The 17,751-nt window shown below is 54.8% G+C and overlaps 1 protein-coding gene across 5 annotated transcripts in view; it reads left to right on the top strand.

Moving 5' to 3' along the window:
- The first annotated feature begins 617 nt into the window (after window positions 1-617).
- Window positions 618-17,751, top strand: part of LOC139239412 (histone acetyltransferase KAT5) — a 36,724-nt gene continuing 19,590 nt past the window's right edge. For 2 of the 5 annotated variants that reach the window (XM_070868111.1, XM_070868115.1), the window contains exons 1-5: window positions 618-763; window positions 2,165-2,233; window positions 6,376-6,512; window positions 10,456-10,521; window positions 15,874-15,978. In XM_070868111.1, coding sequence (XP_070724212.1) covers window positions 697-763; window positions 2,165-2,233; window positions 6,376-6,512; window positions 10,456-10,521; window positions 15,874-15,978 — 444 coding nt within the window. In that variant the 5' untranslated portion in view covers window positions 618-696. The remainder of the gene's footprint in view (window positions 764-2,164; window positions 2,234-6,375; window positions 6,513-10,455; window positions 10,522-15,873; window positions 15,979-17,751) is intronic. The other 3 variants (XM_070868112.1, XM_070868113.1, XM_070868114.1) reach the window with 3 other exon arrangements.

Raw genomic sequence — 17,751 nt, forward strand, 5'->3', positions numbered from 1 at the left:
CTCAAATAGAGGGGGGGGGGGTTATATTTCTGTGTGTGTGTGTGTGTTGGGGGTGACATTAACAACTCTGTCTCTTTTGTTGGATTTAATTTTTGATGTTTATTTGTGAGCAGGCGCCCGGGATGGCCACTCGCCCTCCCTGGGGGTCCTTGCGCCACACACAAGATGGCGGCGACGACGGCCATCTTCTTCTCCCCGCCGAGGAAAAGGTGGGGGGGGGGACACTCAAGATGGAGGCCATCTTCCCTGCATCTCCCCCGCCCGCGGTTGCCCTTCGTGCCACACCCAAGATGGCGGCCGCCTTTCCCCCCCCCACCTCCTCCCCGCCCGCGGTTGCCCTTCGTGCCACACCCAAGATGGCGGCGGCGGCGGCCATCTTCCCTGCATCTCTCTCCCCCCTCCCCCCCCCCCGCCCGCGGTTGCCCTTCGTGCCACACCCAAGATGGCGGCGGCGGCGGCCATCTTCCCTGCATCTCTCTCCCCCCTCCCCCCCCCGCCCGCGGTTGCCCTTCGTGCCACACCCAAGATGGCGGCGAGCGGCTGAGCGGACGGGCGGCGCTTTTGGCGGCTCCACACCCGGGCGGCCCTTCCTTCACCCCCCCGCGCCCCGCCCGCCCCGGCGACCGAACCCCGAGCCCGACCCGCACCCCGCCGCCCCCCCCCCCTCCTCGCAGCGTCTCTCTCGGCGGCCCCCGGATGGAGGTGATCGAGGGCTGCCGCCTGCCCGTGCTGCGCAGGAACCAGGAGAACGAGGACGAGTGGCGTGAGTCTGCAGGGAAAAAAATGGCGGCCGGAGGCTGGTGGGGTGGCGGCGGCGGCGATGGAGGAGAAAGGAGCGGCTGCAGTACTTCCTCCCCGCCGCCTGTGGCGCTGTCGGTCACTTGCAGTACTTCCTCCCCGCCGCCTGTGGCGCTGTCGGTCACTTGCAGTACCTCCTCCCCGCCGCCATGTGGCGCTGTCGGTCACTTGCAGTACTTCCTCCCCGCCGCCTGTGGCGCTGTCGGTCACTTGCAGTACTTCCTCCCCGCCGCCTGTGGCGCTGTCGGTCACTTGCAGTACTTCCTCCACGCCGCCTGTGGCGCTGTCAATCGGTTGAAATGACTCCTCCCCGCCTCCAGGGGCGCTGTTTTTCCTCCCCTATTTTTTTTATCATTGGGGGTTTGGAAACTCACTGTGGCACATTAAATGGATGGGTAACCGGAGAACGTGAATTTATATAGCGCCTTTCACCACCTCCAGGGCACTCGGATTAATATCTTATCCGCCCCTCTGACAGTGCGGCGCTCCCTCAGTACTGCCCCTCCCACAGTGCGGCACTCCCTCAGTACTGCCCCTCCGACAGTGCGGCACTCCCTCAGTACTGCTCCTCCGACAGTGTCAGTACTGCCCCTCCCACAGTGCGGCACTCCCTCAGTACTGCCCCTCCGACAGTGCGGCGCTCCCTCAGTACTGCCCCTCCGACAGTGCGGCGCTCCCTCAGTACTGCCCCTCCGACAGTGCGGCGCTCCCTCAGTACTGCCCCTCCGACAGTGCGGCGCTCCCTCAGTACTGTCCCTCCGACAGTGCGGCGCTCCCTCAGTACTGCCCCTCCGACCTCTTTGACGAAGGTTTTGGTTACCTGCGCTAATGCATTCTTAGGCGGCTCGGTGTCAAATTTCTGTCGCATAATCACTCCTGTAAAGCGCCTTGGGATGTTTCACTAAGTTAAAGGCGCTATACGAATACACGTTATTGTACAAACATTGAGCGATGTAACTAATATGAAACAGACTGGACATGTGCGAATGCTTGAAATCAAAAACTCCAAGGGCCCTACATACCCAGCAGCTCCGTCAGTACCTGTAACGGGAAGGCTGTGGATTTTAATTGCGGGATGGACTGGAGGGGCTGAGCGGCCTCCTCCTGTTCTGAGCATGGCAGCCTGCCTCGTGGCACCCTTGCCCCGGGAGGAGCCAGCAGCTTTGGGGCAGGACAGTAAGCGGTCGGGCAGAGCAAACACGGCGATGGGGAGGGTCCCCTGGATATCAGAGTAAAGAGGCATTGCTCGATCATAGTCGATGGGCGTGGGGAGGTCTGGGTGTTGGAATATGGGAGGCTGGGCCGGAGGGGAAGGGGTGGTTGAAGAGATTATAACTCGCGTCTTATTTGCTCCTTTTCAATCCAGCGCTTGCTGAGATCCTGAGCGTTAAAGACATCAGTGGAAGGAAGGTATTCTACGTCCATTACATCGACTGTAAGTATTTCTCATTAACTCTCTCCTTCCTCCATCCATTTGTGACTATCGTCTTGCCAAAGATTTGCTGCATTGTAAATAAGGGGTGTACTAAAGTGGGTACAGGTCTGTCACTGTATAACACTGGTACAGTACTGGTGGGTACAGGTCTGTCACTGTATAACACTGGGGTACAGTACTGGGGGGTACAGGTCTGTCACTGTATAACACTGGGGTACAGTACTGGTGGGTACAGGTCTGTCACTGTATAACACTGGGGTACAGTACAGGTGGGTACAGGTCTGTCACTATAACACTGGGGTACAGTACTGGTGGGTACAGGTGTGTCACCGTATAACACTGGGGTACAGTACTGGTGTGTACAGGTCTGTCACTATAACACTGGGGTACAGTACTGGTGGGTACAGGTCTGTCACTGTATAACACTGGGGGACAGTACTGGTGGGTACAGGTCTGTCACTGTATAACACTGGGGTACAGTACTGGTGGGTACAGGTCTGTCACTGTATAACACTGGGGTACAGTACTGGTGGGTACAGGTCTGTCACTGTATAACACTGGGGTACAGTACTGGTGGGTACAGGTCTGTCACTGTATAACACTGGGGTACAGTACTGGTGGGTACAGGTCTATCACTGTATAACACTGGTACAGTACTGGTGGGTACAGGTGTGTCACTGTATAACACTGGGGTACAGTACTGATGGGTACAGGTCTGTCACTGTATAACACTGGGGTACAGTACTGGTGGGTACAGGTCTGTCACTATAACACTGGGGTACAGTACTGGTGGGTACAGGTCTGTCACTGTATAACACTGGAGTACAGTACTGGTGGGTACAGGTCTATCACTGTATAACACTGGGGTACAGTACTGGTGGGTACAGGTCTGTCACTGTATAACACTGGGGTACAGTACTGGTGGGTACAGGTCCGTCACTGTATAACACTGGGGTACAGTACTGGTGGGTACAGGTCTGTCACTGTATAACACTGGGATACAGTACTGGTGGGTACAGGTCTGTCACTGTATAACACTGGGGTACAGTACTGGTGGGTACAGGTCTGTCACTGTATAACACTGGGGTACAGTACTGGTGGGTACAGGTCTGTCACTGTATAACACTGGGGTACAGTACTGGTGGGTACAGGTCTGTCACTGTATAACATGGGTACAGTACTGGTGGGTACAGGTCTGTCACTGTATAACACTGGGGTACAGTACTGGTGGGTACAGGTCTGTCACTGTATAACATGGGTACAGTACTGGTGGGTACATGTCTGTCACTGTATAACACTGGGGTACAGTACTGGTGGGTACAGGTCTGTCACTGTATAACACTGGGGTATAGTACTGGTGGGTACAGGTCTGTCACTATATAACACTGGGGTACAGTACTGGTGGGTACAGGTCTGTCACTGTATAACACTGGGGTACAGTACTGGTGGGTACAGGTCTGTCACTGTATAACACTGGGGTACAGTACTGGTGGGTACAGGTCTGTCACTGTATAACACGGGTACAGTACTGGTGTGTACAGGTCTGTTACTGTATAACACTGGGGTACAGTACTGGTGGGTACAGGTCTGTCACTGTATAACACTGGGGTACAGTACTGGTGGGTACAGGTCTGTCACTGTATAACACTGGGGTACAGTACTGGTGGGTACAGGTCTGTCACTGTATAACACTGGGGTACAGTACTGGTGGGTACAGGTCTGTCACTGTATAACACTGGTACAGTACTGGTGGGTACAGGTCTGTCACTGTATAACACTGGGGTACAGTACTGGTGGGTACAGGTCTGTCACTATCAGACTGGGGTACAGTACTGGTGGGTACAGGTGTGTCACTGTATAACACTGGGGTACAGTACTGGTGGGTACAGGTCTGTCACTGTATAACACTGGGGGACAGTACTGGTGGGTACAGGTCTGTCACTGTATAACACTGGGGTACAGTACTGGTGGGTACAGGTCTGTCACTGTATAACACTGGGGTACAGTACTGGTGGGTACAGGTCTATCACTGTATAACACTGGGGTACAGTACTGGTGGGTACAGGTCTATCACTGTATAACACTGGGGTACAGTACTGGTGGGTACAGGTGTGTCACTGTATAACACTGGGGTACAGTACTGGTGGGTACAGGTCTGTCACTGTATAACACTGGGGTACAGTACTGGTGGGTACAGGTCTGTCACTGTATAACACTGGGGTACAGTACTGGTGGGTACAGGTCTGTCACTGTATAACACTGGGGTACAGTACTGGTGGGTACAGGTCTGTCACTGTATAACACTGGGGTACAGTACTGGTGGGTACAGGTCTGTCACTGTACAACACTGGGGTACAGTACTGGTGGGTACAGGTCTGTCACTGTATAACACTGGTACAGTACTGGTGGGTACAGGTCTGTCACTGTATAACACTGGGGTACAGTACTGGTGGGTACAGGTCTGTCACTGTATAACACTGGGGTACAGTACTGGTGGGTACAGGTCTGTCACTGTATAACACTGGGATACAGTACTGGTGGGTACAGGTCTGTCACTGTATAACACTTGGGTACAGTACTGGTGGGTACAGGTCTGTCACTGTATAACACTGGGGTACAGTACTGGTGGGTACAGGTCTGTCACTGTATAACACTGGGGTACAGTACTGGTGGGTACAGGTCTGTCACTGTATAACACTGGGGTACAGTACTGGTTGGTACAGGTCTGTCACTGTATAACATGGGTACAGTACTGGGGGGTACATGTCTGTCACTGTATAACACTGGGGTACAGTACTGGTGGGTACAGGTCTGTCACTGTATAACACTGGGGTACAGTACTGGTGGGTACAGGTCTGTCACTATATAACACTGGGGTACAGTACTGGTGGGTACAGGTCTGTCACTGTATAACACTGGGGTACAGTACTGGTGGGTACAGGTCTGTCACTGTATAACACTGGGGTACAGTACTGGTGGGTACAGGTCTGTCACTGTATAACACTGGGGTACAGTACTGGTGGTTACAGGTCTGTCACTGTATAACACTGGGGTACAGTACTGGTGGGTACAGGTCTGTCACTGTATAACACTGGGGTACAGTACTGGTGGGTACAGGTCTGTCACTGTATAACACTGGGGTACAGTACTGGTGGGTACAGGTCTGTCACTGTATAACACTGGGGTACAGTACTGGTGGGATACAGAGAATCATGTCTCCTTACCTAAGGAAAGATATACTGGCCACAGAGGGAGTGCAGCGAAGGTTCACCAGACTGATTCCTGGGATGGGGGAGATTGTCCTATGAGGAGAGATTGAGCAGACTGGGCCAATATTCTCTGGAGTTTAGAAGAATGAGAGGGGATCCCATTGAAACACACACAATACTTACAGGGCTTGACAGGGTAGATGCAGGGAGGGTGTTTCCCCCCCGGGCTGGGGAGTCTAGAACCAGGGCTCACAGTCTCAGGATAAGGGCTCGGCCATTTAGGACGGAGATGAGGAGGGATTTCTTCACTCAGAGGGGGGGTGAATCTGTGGAATTCTCTGCCCCAGAGGGCCGTGGGAGGCTCAGTCTTCGAGGCCGAGGTCGGGAGATTTTTGGATATTAAGGGAATCGAGGGATCGGGCGGGAAAGTGGAGTTGAGGTTGAAGGTCAGCCGCGATCTGATTGGATGGCGGAGCAGGCTCGAGGGGCCGAATGGCCGACTCCTGCTCCTGATTCTCACGTTCTCAGTGCGTCATCCCAAGTGGACATCCGACAGCGTCATCGTCACTGTCACTCGCCCCCAGCTATTTTATTTGTCGACTTGTATTTGAGGTGAAACTTGCAAACCGCCTGGGGTGGGCTTTGAACTCGGCCGGTAACATAACCAGCAACCCCCCCCCCCCAGCCTGGATTGTGTGCGGGGGGAGGAGGGGGGGGGGCTTGAACCCGCGACCTCCTGACCCCCCCGGAGGGCCAGAGAGGGCGATACTCACCGCGCCAAGGCTGGCCCCCTTTGTACCCGCACAGCTTGCGGCGATGGTGGGCGGGGGTGGAGAGGTGCAGATTGGGAGGGGCGGCCGGAGGGGGAGAGGGGGAGGGGGTTGAAATCATTGCTTTGCGAACACGTCAAGTCTGATCCTGTTCTCTTTGCAGTCAACAAGCGGCTGGACGAGTGGGTGACGCCTGAGAGATTGGACTTGAAGAAAATCCAGTTCCCGAAAAAGGAGGCCAAGACTCCCACCAAAAATGGGCTCCCGGGGTCGAGGCCGAGCTCCCCCGAGAGGGAATTGGTAAAGACCCTTGTGTTGTGTTTCATCGGGGGACCCCCACCCCGTGCGTAGCCGTTAGCGAGAGAGTGTAGAGGAAAAAAAGGGACCTCGGTAAGACCACACCTGGAGTATTGTGCACAGTGTCGGTCTCCTGACCTAAGGAAGGATATACTGGCCATAGAGGGAGTGCAGCGAAGGTTCACCAGACTGATTCCTGGGATGGGGGGGATTGTCCTATGAGGAGAGATTGAGCAGACTGGGCCGATATTCTCTGGAGTTTAGAAGAATGAGAGGGGATCCCATTGAAAGGTATAAAATTCTGACGGGGTTGGACAGACTGGATGCGGGGAGGATGTTTCCCCGAGGCTGGGAAGTCTAGAACAAGGGGTCACACAGTCTCAGGATACGGGGTCGGAAATTTAGGAGCGAGATGAGGAGAAATGTTTTCACTCGGAGGCTGGTGAACCTGTGGAATTCTCTACCACAGAAGGCTGTGGAGGCCAAGTCATTAAAACGTAGAAATATAGAAAATAGGTGCAGGAGTAGGCCATTGGGCCCTTCGAGCCTGCACCGCCATTCAATAAGATCATGGCTGATCATTCCCTCAGTACCCCTTTCCTGCTTTCTCTCCATACCCCTTGATCCCTTTAGCCGTAAGGGCCACATCTAACTCCCTCTTGAATATATCCAATGAATTGGCCTCAACAACTTTCTGTGGTAGAGAATTCCACAGGTTAACACTCTCTGAGTGAAGAAGTTTCTCCTCATCTCAGTCCTAAATGGCTTACCCCTTATCCTTAGACTGTGACCCCTGGTTCTGGACTTCCCCAATATCGGGAACATTCTTCCCGCATCTAACCTGTCTAAACCCATCAGAATTTTATGTTTCTATGAGATCCCCTCTCATTCATTCTTCTAAACTCCAGTGAATACAGGCCCAGTTGATCCAGTCTCTCCTCATATGTCAGTCCTGCCATCCCAGGAATCAGTCTGGTGAACCTTCGCTGCACTCCCTCAATAGCAAGAATGTCCTTCCTCAGATTAGGAGACCAAAACTGAACACAATATTCCAGGTGTGGCCTCACCAAGGCCCTGTACAACTGCAGTAAGACCTCCCTGCTCCTATACTCAAATCCCCTCGCTATGAAGGCCAACATGCCATTTGCCTTCTTCACCGCCTGCTGTACCTGCATGCCAACTTTCAGTGACTGATGAACCATGACACCCAGGTCTCGTTGCACCTCCCCTTTTCCTAATCTGCCGCCATTCAGATAATATTCTGCCTTCGTGTTTTTGCCCCCAAAGCGGATAACCTCACATTTATCCACATTATACTGCATCTGCCATGCATTTGCCCACTCACCTAACCTGTCCAAGTCACCCTGCAGCCTCATAGCATCCTCCTCACAGCTCACACCGCCACCCAGCTTAGTGTCACATGCAAACTTGGAGATATTACACTCAATTCCTTTGTCTAAATCATTAATGTATATTGTAAATAGCTGGGGTCCCAGCACTGAGCCCTGCGGCACCCCACTAGTCACTGCCTGCCATTCTGAAAAGGACCCGTTTATCCCGACTCTCTGCTTCCTGTCTGCCAACCAGTTCTCTATCCACGTCAGTACATTACCCCCAATACCATGTGCTTTAATTTTGCACACCAATCTCTTGTGTGGGACCTTGTCAAAAGCCTTTTGAAAGTCCAAATACACCACATCCACTGGTTCTCCCTTGTCCACTCTGCTAGTTACATGTTCAAAAAATTCCAGAAGATTTGTCAAGCATGATTTCCCTTTCATAAATCCATGCTGACTTGGACCGATCCTGTCACTGCTTTCCAAATGCGCTGCTATTTCATCCTTAATAATTGATTCCAACATTTTCCCCACTACTGATGTCAGGCTAACCGGTCTACAATTACCCGTTTTCTCTCTCCCTCCTTTCTTAAAAAGTGGTGTTACATTAGCTACCCTCCAGTCCATAGGAACTGATCCAGAGTCGATAGACTGTTGGAAAATGATCACCAATGCATCCACTATTTCTAGGGCCACTTCCTTCAGTACTCTGGGATGTAGACTATCAGGCCCCGGGGATTTATCGGCCTTCAATCCCATCAATTTCCCTAACACAATTTCCCGCCTAATAAGGATATCCTTCAGTTCCTCCTTCTCACTAGACCCTCGGTCCCCTAGTACATTCAGAAGGTTATTTGTGTCTTCCTTCGTGAAGACAGAACCAAAGTATTTGTTTAAACTGGTCCGCCATTTCTTTGTACAAACCAACATCACTCCCACCGATTGTCTTCCAGCCCCCGAGATAAAGGCCAACGTTCCATTAACCTTTTGAAATGATGATGTTTTTGTACTGGTCCTCGAACTCTCACTGATTTCTGTGCTGGGACCTCTGGGCTTCCCCACAGTGGTGCGTTGGGTTAGCAAGTTTCAGTCGGGCAGTGAGGGGGCGCACTGGGCTGTGTGGACCCCTGAGCCGAGAGGGGGTGACGCCGGGGGTGGGTGGCGGGGGGGGGGGGGTAGTTTTAGAGAGATCCTGGAACCCCTTGAAGCACACAGTAAGGCAGTTTTCAGGCTATTAAGAGGAACAGATAGTAGAGATTGAGAGAAACGCTCTCCGCTGGCTGGGGAGTCTCGGGCCCGGGGCACAGTTGAAAAATTAGAGCCAGACCTTTCAGGAGTGAAATTAGGAAACACTTCGACACACACAGGGTGGGAGAGGTTTGGGACTCTCTTCCCCAAACGGCAATTGATGCTGGGTCAATTCATTTAACATCGGAGATCGGTCGATTTTTGTTAAGCAAAAGGTATTGAGGGATATGGGCCAGATGCAGGTAGATGGAGTTAGGTCACAGATCAGCCGCGATCTGATTGAATGGCAGAACAGGCTCGAGGGGCTGAACGGCCTCCTCCTGTTCCTAATGTAACAGGCTCGAGGGGCTGAATGGCCTCCTCCTGTTCCTAATGTAACAGGCTCGAGGGGCTGAACGGCCTCCTCCTGTTCCTAATGTAACAGGCTCGAGGGGCTAAACGGCCTCCTCCTGTTCCTAATGTAACAGGCTCGAGGGGCTGAATGGCCCCCTCCTGTTCCTGTGTAACAGGCTCGAGGGGCTGAATGGGCCTCCTCCTGTTCCTAATGTAACAGGCTTGAGGGGCTGAATGGCCTCCTACTGTTTCTAATGTAACAGGCTCGAGGGCTGAATGGCCTCCTCCTGTTCCTGTGTAACAGGCTCGAGGGGCTGAATGGCCTCCTCCTGTTCCTAATGTAACAGGCTCGAGGGGTTGAATGGCCTCCTCCTGTTCCTAATGTAACAGACTCGAGGGGCTGAATGGCCTCCTCCTGTTCCTAATGTAACAGGCTCGAGCGGCTGAATGGCCTCCTCCTGTCCCGAATGTAACAGGCTCGAGGGGCTGAATGGCCTCCTCCTGTTCCTGTGTAACAGGCTCGAGGGGCTGAATGGCCTCCTCCTGTCCCGAATGTAACAGGCTCGAGGGGCTGAATGGCCTCCTCCTGTCCCTAATGTAACAGGCTCGAGGGGCTGAATGGCCTCCTCCTGTTCCTAATGTAACAGGCTCGAGGGGCTGAATGGCCTCCTCCTGTTCCTAATATAACAGGCTCGAGGGGCTGAATGGCCTCCTCCTGTCCCTAATGTAACAGGCTCGAGGGGCTGAATGGCCTCCTCCTGTTCCTGTGTAACAGGCTCGAGGGGCTGAATGGCCTCCTCCTGTTCCTAATGTAACAGGCTCGAGGGGCTGAATGGCCTCCTCCTGTTCCTAATGTAACAGGCTCGAGGGGCTGAATGGCCTCCTCCTGTTCCTGTGTAACAGGCTCGAGGGGCTGAATGGCCTCCTCCTGTTCCTAATGTAATAGGCTCGAGGGGCCGAACGGCCTCCTGACCCTGTGTGTTGTCGGGCCATGCATGGCGAGTAACCTGATCTCTCTTCCTCCTCAGAAGAAGACGCTCGATCTTTCATTGCACTCTTCGACAGTGGGGATCGGCAAAACCATTCCAACACCGGTAAATGATACCTCCCACGGGGCCTTTAACTTGTATATTGTGAATATAATTAATAACGGTTAAAGCGATACTCGTGTTATTCACCCCCCCCCCATCAGGGATGTGTTGGACAGTTGTTCAGTCACTGACTGTTCGCTGAGGGGCCTCTTGCCCCTCCCGGACCCCCACCCCCCCCGACAGTCTGTACCAGCACAGCCGAGGTTCCACGCCCAGCGCCCTCGCCTCATCGATCAACAACAACCCGTATTGATATGGCGCCTTTAATGTCGTGAAACATCCCCGGGGCGCTTCACAGGAGCGTCGCGCGCTAACACTCTGACCCCGAGCCGCACAGGGAGAATATTGGCGCAGGCGACCAAAAGCTGGGTCAGAGAGGGCGGTCTTAAGGAGCGTCTTGAAGGAGGAGAGAGAGGCGGAGAGGTTTTAGGGAGGGAGTTCCAGAGCTTGGGGCCCAGGCAGCTGAAGGCACGGCCACCGATGGTGGAGCGATTATAATCAGGGCTGCTCAGGAGGGCAGAATTAGAGGAGCGCAGACATCTCGAGGGGGTTGTGGGGCTGGAGGAGATTATAGAGATAGGGAGGGGTGTGGGGGCTGGAGGAGGTTACAGAGATAGGGAGGGGTGTGGGGGCTGGAGGAGGTTACAGAGATAGGGAGGGGTGTAGGGGCTGGAGGAGGTTACAGAGATAGGGAGGGGTGTAGGGGCTGGAGGGGGTTACAGAGATAGGGAGGGGTGTGGGGGCTGGAGGAGGTTACAGAGATAGGGAGGGGTGTAGGGGCTGGAGGAGGTTACAGAGATAGGGAGGGGTGTAGGGGCTGGAGGAGGTTACAGAGATAGGGAGGGGTATAGGGGCTGGAGGAGATTACAGAGATAGGGAGGGGTGTAGGGGCTGGAGGAGGTTACAGAGATAGGGAGGGGTGTAGGGGCTGGAGGAGATTACAGAGATAGGGAGGGGGCGAGGGCCATGGAGGGATTTGTAAATAAGGATGAGAATTTTGAAATTGAGACGTTGCTTAACCAGGAGCTAATGTAGGTCAGCGAGCACAGGGGGTGATGGGTGAGTGGGACTCGGTGCGAGTTAGGACACGGGGCAGTGAGCACAGGGGGTGATGGGTGAGCGGGACTGGGTGCGAGTTAGGACACGGGACAGTGAGCACAGGGGGTGATGGGTGAGCGGGACTGGGTGCGAGTTAGGACACGGGGCAGTGAGCACAGGGGGTGATGGGTGAGTGGGACTGGGTGCGAGTTAGGACACGGGGCAGTGAGCACAGTGGGTGATGGGTGAGTGGGACTGGGTGCGAGCACAGGGGGTGATGGGTGAGTGGGACTCGGTGCAAGTTAGGACACGGGGCAGTGAGCACAGGGGGTGATGGGTGAGTGGGACTGGGTGCGAGTTAGGACACGGGGGCAGTGAGCACAGCGGGTGATGGGTGAGTGGGACTGGGTGTGAGTTAGGACACGGGGCAGTGAGCACAGCGGGTGATGGGTGAGTGGGACTGGGTGTGAGTTAGGACACGGGGCAGTGAGCACAGTGGGTGATGGGTGAGCGGGACTGGGTGTGAGTTAGGACACGGGGCAGCTGAGTTTTGGATCACCTCTAGACCCGGAGTTGTGCAAAGTTGCCACTGTTTTGGTCTTTCCTGACTGCTCTTTGGGTTTAAGGTGTAACCAACGGTTTGCTGCTCGCGAGTTACTTTAGCCGCAGATTAAATCCCGAGGGCAGGTCGCACACACAGACTGGGCCTGTGTCCCCTCGAGTGGGGAAGGTTAAGGGGCGATCTCATCGAGGGGTTTGAGAGGGTTAAAGGGTTCGATGGGGGAGATCGAGAGAGAGACTATTCCCTCGGGTGGGTCAGTCCAGAACAAGGGGGCGACACCTTACCATTAGAGCCCGGCCGTTCAGGGTGATGTCAGGGAGCACTTCTTCACACAAAGGGCCCTGGGAATCGGGAACTCTCTCCCCCAAAACACTGTCGAGGTCGGGGGTCAATTAGAAATGTCAAAACTGGGATATAGATTTTTGTTGGGTCAGGGTATTAAGGGTTCCGGAACCAAGGCGGGTAGATGGGATTAAAATACAGATCAGCCACGACCTGATTGAATGGTGGAGCAGGCTAGAGGGGCTGAATCATCATAGCATCAAGAGAAATTTACAGCACGGAAGGAGGCCATTCGGCCCATCGTGTCTGCTCCGGCCGACCAAGAGCTACCCAGCCTAATCCCACTTTCCCGCTCTGGGTCTGTAGCCCTGTAGGTTACGGCACTTCAGGTGCACATCCAAGTACTGTTTAAATGTGGTGAGGGTTTCTGCCTCTACCACCCTTTCAGGCCGTGAGTTCCACCCCAGACCCCCACCATCCTCTGGGTGAAGACATTTCCCTCAAATCCCCTCTAAACCTCCCCCCAATTACTTTAAATCCATGCCCCCTGGTTGTTGACCCCTCTGCCAAGGGAACCAGGTCCGTCCTATCCACTCTATCCAGGCCCCTCATCATTTTATACACCTCAATCAGCTCTCCCCTCAGCCTCCTCGGTTCCAAAGAAAACAACCCCAGCCTATCCAATCTTTCCTCATCGCTAAAATTCCCCAGTCCCGGCAACATCCTGGTAAATCTCCTCTGTACCCTCTCCAGTGCAACATCCTGGTAAATCTCCTCTGTACCCTCTCCAGTGCAACATCCTGGTAAATCTCCTCTGTACCTTCTCCAGTGCAACATCCTGGTAAATCTCCTCTGTACCCTCTCTAGTGCAACATCCTGGTAAATCTCCTCTGTACCCTCTCTAGTGCAACATCCTGGTAAATCTCCTCTGTACCCTCTCTAGTGCAACATCCTGGTAAATCTCCTCTGTACCCTCTCCAGTGCAACATTCTGGTAAATCTCCTCTGTACCCTCTCCAGTGCAACATCCTGGTAAATCTCCTCTGTACCCTCCCCAGTGCAACATCCTGGTAAATCTCCTCTGTACCCTCTCTAGTGCAACATCCTGGTAAATCTCCTCTGTACCCTCTCCAGTGCAACATCCTGGTAAATCTCCTCTGTACCCTCCCTAGTGCAACACCCTGGTAAATCTCCTCTGCACCCTGTCTAGTGCAACATCCTGGTCAATCTCCTCTGTACCCTCTCCAGTGCAACATCCTGGTAAATCTCCTCTGTACCCTCCCCAGTGCAACATCCTGGTAAATGTCCTCTGTACCCTCTCCAGTGCAACATCCTGGTAAATCTCCTCTGTACCCTCTGCAGTGCAACATCCTGGTAAATCTCCTCTGTACCCTCCCCAGTGCAACATCCTGGTAAATCTCCTCTGTACCCTCTCCAGTGCAACATCCTGGTAAATCTCCTCTGTACCCTCTCCAGTGCAACATCCTGGTAAATCTCCTCTGTACCCTCTCCAGTGCAATCATGTCCTGTAATGTGGTGACCAGACCTGCACGCAGTACTCCAGCTGTGGCAATGGCCTCCTCCTGTTCCCAGTGTTACTGAGTGTGTCTGTCCCTTTGCTCGGCTATAGCTGCCCAGGGTGTTTCGGCGACCTGCAACTCAGCGGCCGACCTTTGTTCCGCGAGACTGGAAGCTCAGTGATGTGGGGAGGGGGTGGTGTGCAGCGATTGTTCTGTCTCCACTCAGGCAGGCATGTACGCACATACACACACACAGGCAGGCATGTACGCACATACACACACACAAGGCAGCCATGTACGCACATACACACACACACACACACACTCAGGCACACACTGACTCACTCTCTCACACACTTTCCCACAGGGAACATTGAGAAAGGATCAGGAACTGGAGCCACCACTGACTATTCCTCCCGCTTCTTACCGTAACCCATTAATAACCGCTGCAAGGCGGTGCCCTGGATTGAGATAACAACAGCAATCTGTATTTATATAGCGCCTTTAACGTAGTGAAATGTCCCAAGGTGCTTCCCAGCTATATTATGCGATAAAAATTTGACCCCGAGCCACATAAGGAGAAACTAGGGCAGGTGACCAAAAGCTGGGTCAGAGAGGTCGGTTTTAAGGAGCGTCTTGAAGGAGGAGAGAGAGGCGGAGAGGTTTAGGGAGGGAGTTCCAGAGCTTGAGGCCCAGGCAGCTGAAGGCACGGCCACCGATGGTGGAACGATGGGAATCGGGGGATGGGCGAGGGGCGCAGAGATCTTGGAGGGTTGTAGGAGATTACAGAGATAGGAAGGGGTGTTGGGGCTGGAGGGGGTTTCAGAAATAGGGAGGGTGTAGGGGCTGGAGGAGGTTACAGAGATAGGGAGGGGTGTAGGGGCTGGAGGGGGTTACAGAGATAAGGAGGGGTGTAGGGGCTGGAGGAGGTTACAGAGATAGGAAGGGGTGTTGGGGCTGGAGGGGGTTTCAGAAATAGGGAGGGTGTAGGGGCTGGAGGAGGTTACAGAGATAGGGAGGGGTGTAGGGGCTGGAGGGGGTTACAGAGATAGGGAGGGGTGTTGGGGCTGGAGGGGGTTTCAGAAATAGGGAGGGTGTAGGGGCTGGAGGAGGTTACAGAGATAGGGAGGGGTGTAGGGGCTGGAGGGGGTTACAGAGATAAGGAGGGGTGTAGGGGCTGGAGGAGGTTACAGAGATAGGGAGCGGCGTAGGGGCTGGAGAGGGTTACAGAGATAGGGAGGGGTGTAGGGGCTGGAGGGGGTTACAAAGATAGGGAGGGGTGTAGGGGCTGGAGGAGGTTACAGAGATAGGGAGGGGTGTAGGGGCTGGAGGAGGTTACAGAGATAGGGATGGGGTGTCGGGGCTGGAGGGGGTTACAAAGATAGGGAGGGGTGTAGGGGCTGGAGGAGGTTACAGAGATAGGGAAGGGTGTCGGGGCTGGAGGAGGTTACAGAGATAGGGATGGGGTGTAGGGGCTGGAGGAGATTACAGAGATAGGGAGGGGTGTCGGGGCTGGAGGAGGTTACAGCGATAGGGAGGGGTGTAGGGGCTGGAGGAGGTTACAGAGATAGGGAGGGGTGTAGGGGCTGGAGGAGGTTACAGAGATAGGGAGGGGTGTCGGGGCTGGAGGAGGTTACAGGGATAGGGAGGGGTGTCGGGCTGGAGGAGGTTACAGAGATAGGGAGGGGTGTAGGGCTGGAGGAGGTTACAGAGATAGGGAGGGGTGTAGGGGCTGGAGGAGGTTACAGAGATAGGGAGGGGTGTAGGGCTGGAGGAGGTTGCAGAGATAGGGAGGGGTGTAGGGGCTGGAGGAGGTTACAGAGATAGGGAGGGGAAGAGGAGGCCACGAAGGTGTTTGAAGACGAGGATGAGAGTCACAGTCGGGCTGTGTTTGGTCGCACTGCCGGGATAACCTGTTGTGTCTGTTTCTCCCCCCCATGGCATTGTGGATCAGGGCTTGCCCTACCTATGCACCGGTGCTAGTTTACAAAGGGTCCCTGTCGTGAAGATTCCAGACAGGACCAACAGCATTGAAAACGTCACAAAAAATTTGTTATCCGTGAGTTGCCTTTCTACTTGTTCTGACTGATGTGATGGTGGCGTGAGTGAGTTGTGGTGCAGTTTAACCCCTATCTAGCCCCGCCCCCGCCGTGCCCGAGCTCCTGCAGCCTGGCCTGCCCTGTTCCATCGACTCTGTGTTGCTGGCGGACGGACCAATGAATGCGTACCAGGCCCGTGTATTTACATGTTCGCATGCTTGTTGGGCCGTGGGTCCCTTCCCCTCCCGTACCTTGGCAGCACACAAGTGGCCCAGGAAATGTCGCTGGGTTATCTGGCAGTGCGGGGTATCACATCTCTCCCTCTACCTGACATTGCACGCACACACACACACACACACACACACACACACACACACACACAGGCATACACACACAGGCACACACAGACACACACACAGACACACACACACACGCAGACACACACACACACGCAGACACACGCAGACATACACACACAGGCACACACACACACACACACAGGCACACACACGCACACACACACGCAGACACACACGCAGACACAGACACGCACACACGCACACAGACATACACACACATGCAGACACACGTGCGCAGGCAGACACAGACACACACACGCGTCAGGGGTGGAGAGAAGGATGCTGGGGAAAAAAATAACATAACATAAGAAATAGGAGCAGGAGTCGGACATTCGGCCCCTCGAGCCTGCCCCGCCATTCAATAAGATCATGAGTCCATCTGATCATGGACTCAGCTCCACTTCCCCGCCCGCTCCCCATAACCCTTCACTCCCTTATCGCTCAAAAATCTGTCTATCTCCACCTTAAATATATTCAATGTCCCAGCCTCCACAGCTCTCTGGGGCAGGGAATTCCACAGATTTACAACCCTCTGAGAGAAGGAATTCCTCCTCATCTCAGTTTTAAATGGGCGGCCCCTTATTCTAAGACCATGCCCCCTAGTTCTAGTCTCCCCCATCAGTGGGAACATCCTCTCTGCATCCACCCCGTCCAGCCCCCTCAGTATGTGATACGATTCAATAAGATCGTCTCTCATTCTTCTAAACGCCGATGAGCACAGGTCCCAGCCGCTTGCTGACCTGTTAGCGGGGGCTCAGTGAGGACGCTTTCTCTCCCCCCCTCCCCCCCAGCCGACCTCCCTCCCTCCCAGGGTCTCCCAGATCCAGCCATGTCCTGCAGCCGGCCTGCTCCCCATCCTGGGGGAGAGCCAGAGGTTGGGGGGCGGGGGTGAGAAGGGGAGGCCACCCCGCCCTCGCCCTCCCGCACACCCCCCCAGTGTGGAAGGTGGCTCGATCCCAGCTTCCAGCCTCCCGGGGAGGGGGGGGGGGCGAGCTTCCTGTATCGAGGAAACGCGTCCCGTCCGGTGAGGTAAAGCGGGGCGGGGGAGGGGGGGGGCTATTGAGGGGATGGGGGTCGATGGGGGTGTGTGGAGGGGGGGGGGGGTGTTGGGGGAGGGGCTATTGAGGGGAGGGGTTTAGGGGAGGGGGTCAATTTGGGGGTGGGGCACGGGGGAGGGGCTATTGAGGGGAGGGAGTCGATGGGGGGGTGTTGATGGGGGGGTGTTGGGGGTGGGGCATGGGGGAGAGGCTATTGAGGGGAGGGGTTTGGGGGAGGGGGTCGATGGGGGTTGTTGGGGGTGGGGCACGGGGGAGGGGCTATTGAGGGGAGGGGTTTGGGGGAGGGGGTTGATGGGGTGGTGTTGGGGTGGGGCACAGGGGAGGGGCTATTGAGGGGAGGGGGTCGATGGGGGGGTGTTGGGGGTGGGGCACGGGG

The sequence above is a fragment of the Pristiophorus japonicus genome, chromosome 27 (assembly GCF_044704955.1).
Source record: "Pristiophorus japonicus isolate sPriJap1 chromosome 27, sPriJap1.hap1, whole genome shotgun sequence".
Taxonomy (NCBI): Eukaryota; Metazoa; Chordata; class Chondrichthyes; family Pristiophoridae; genus Pristiophorus; species Pristiophorus japonicus.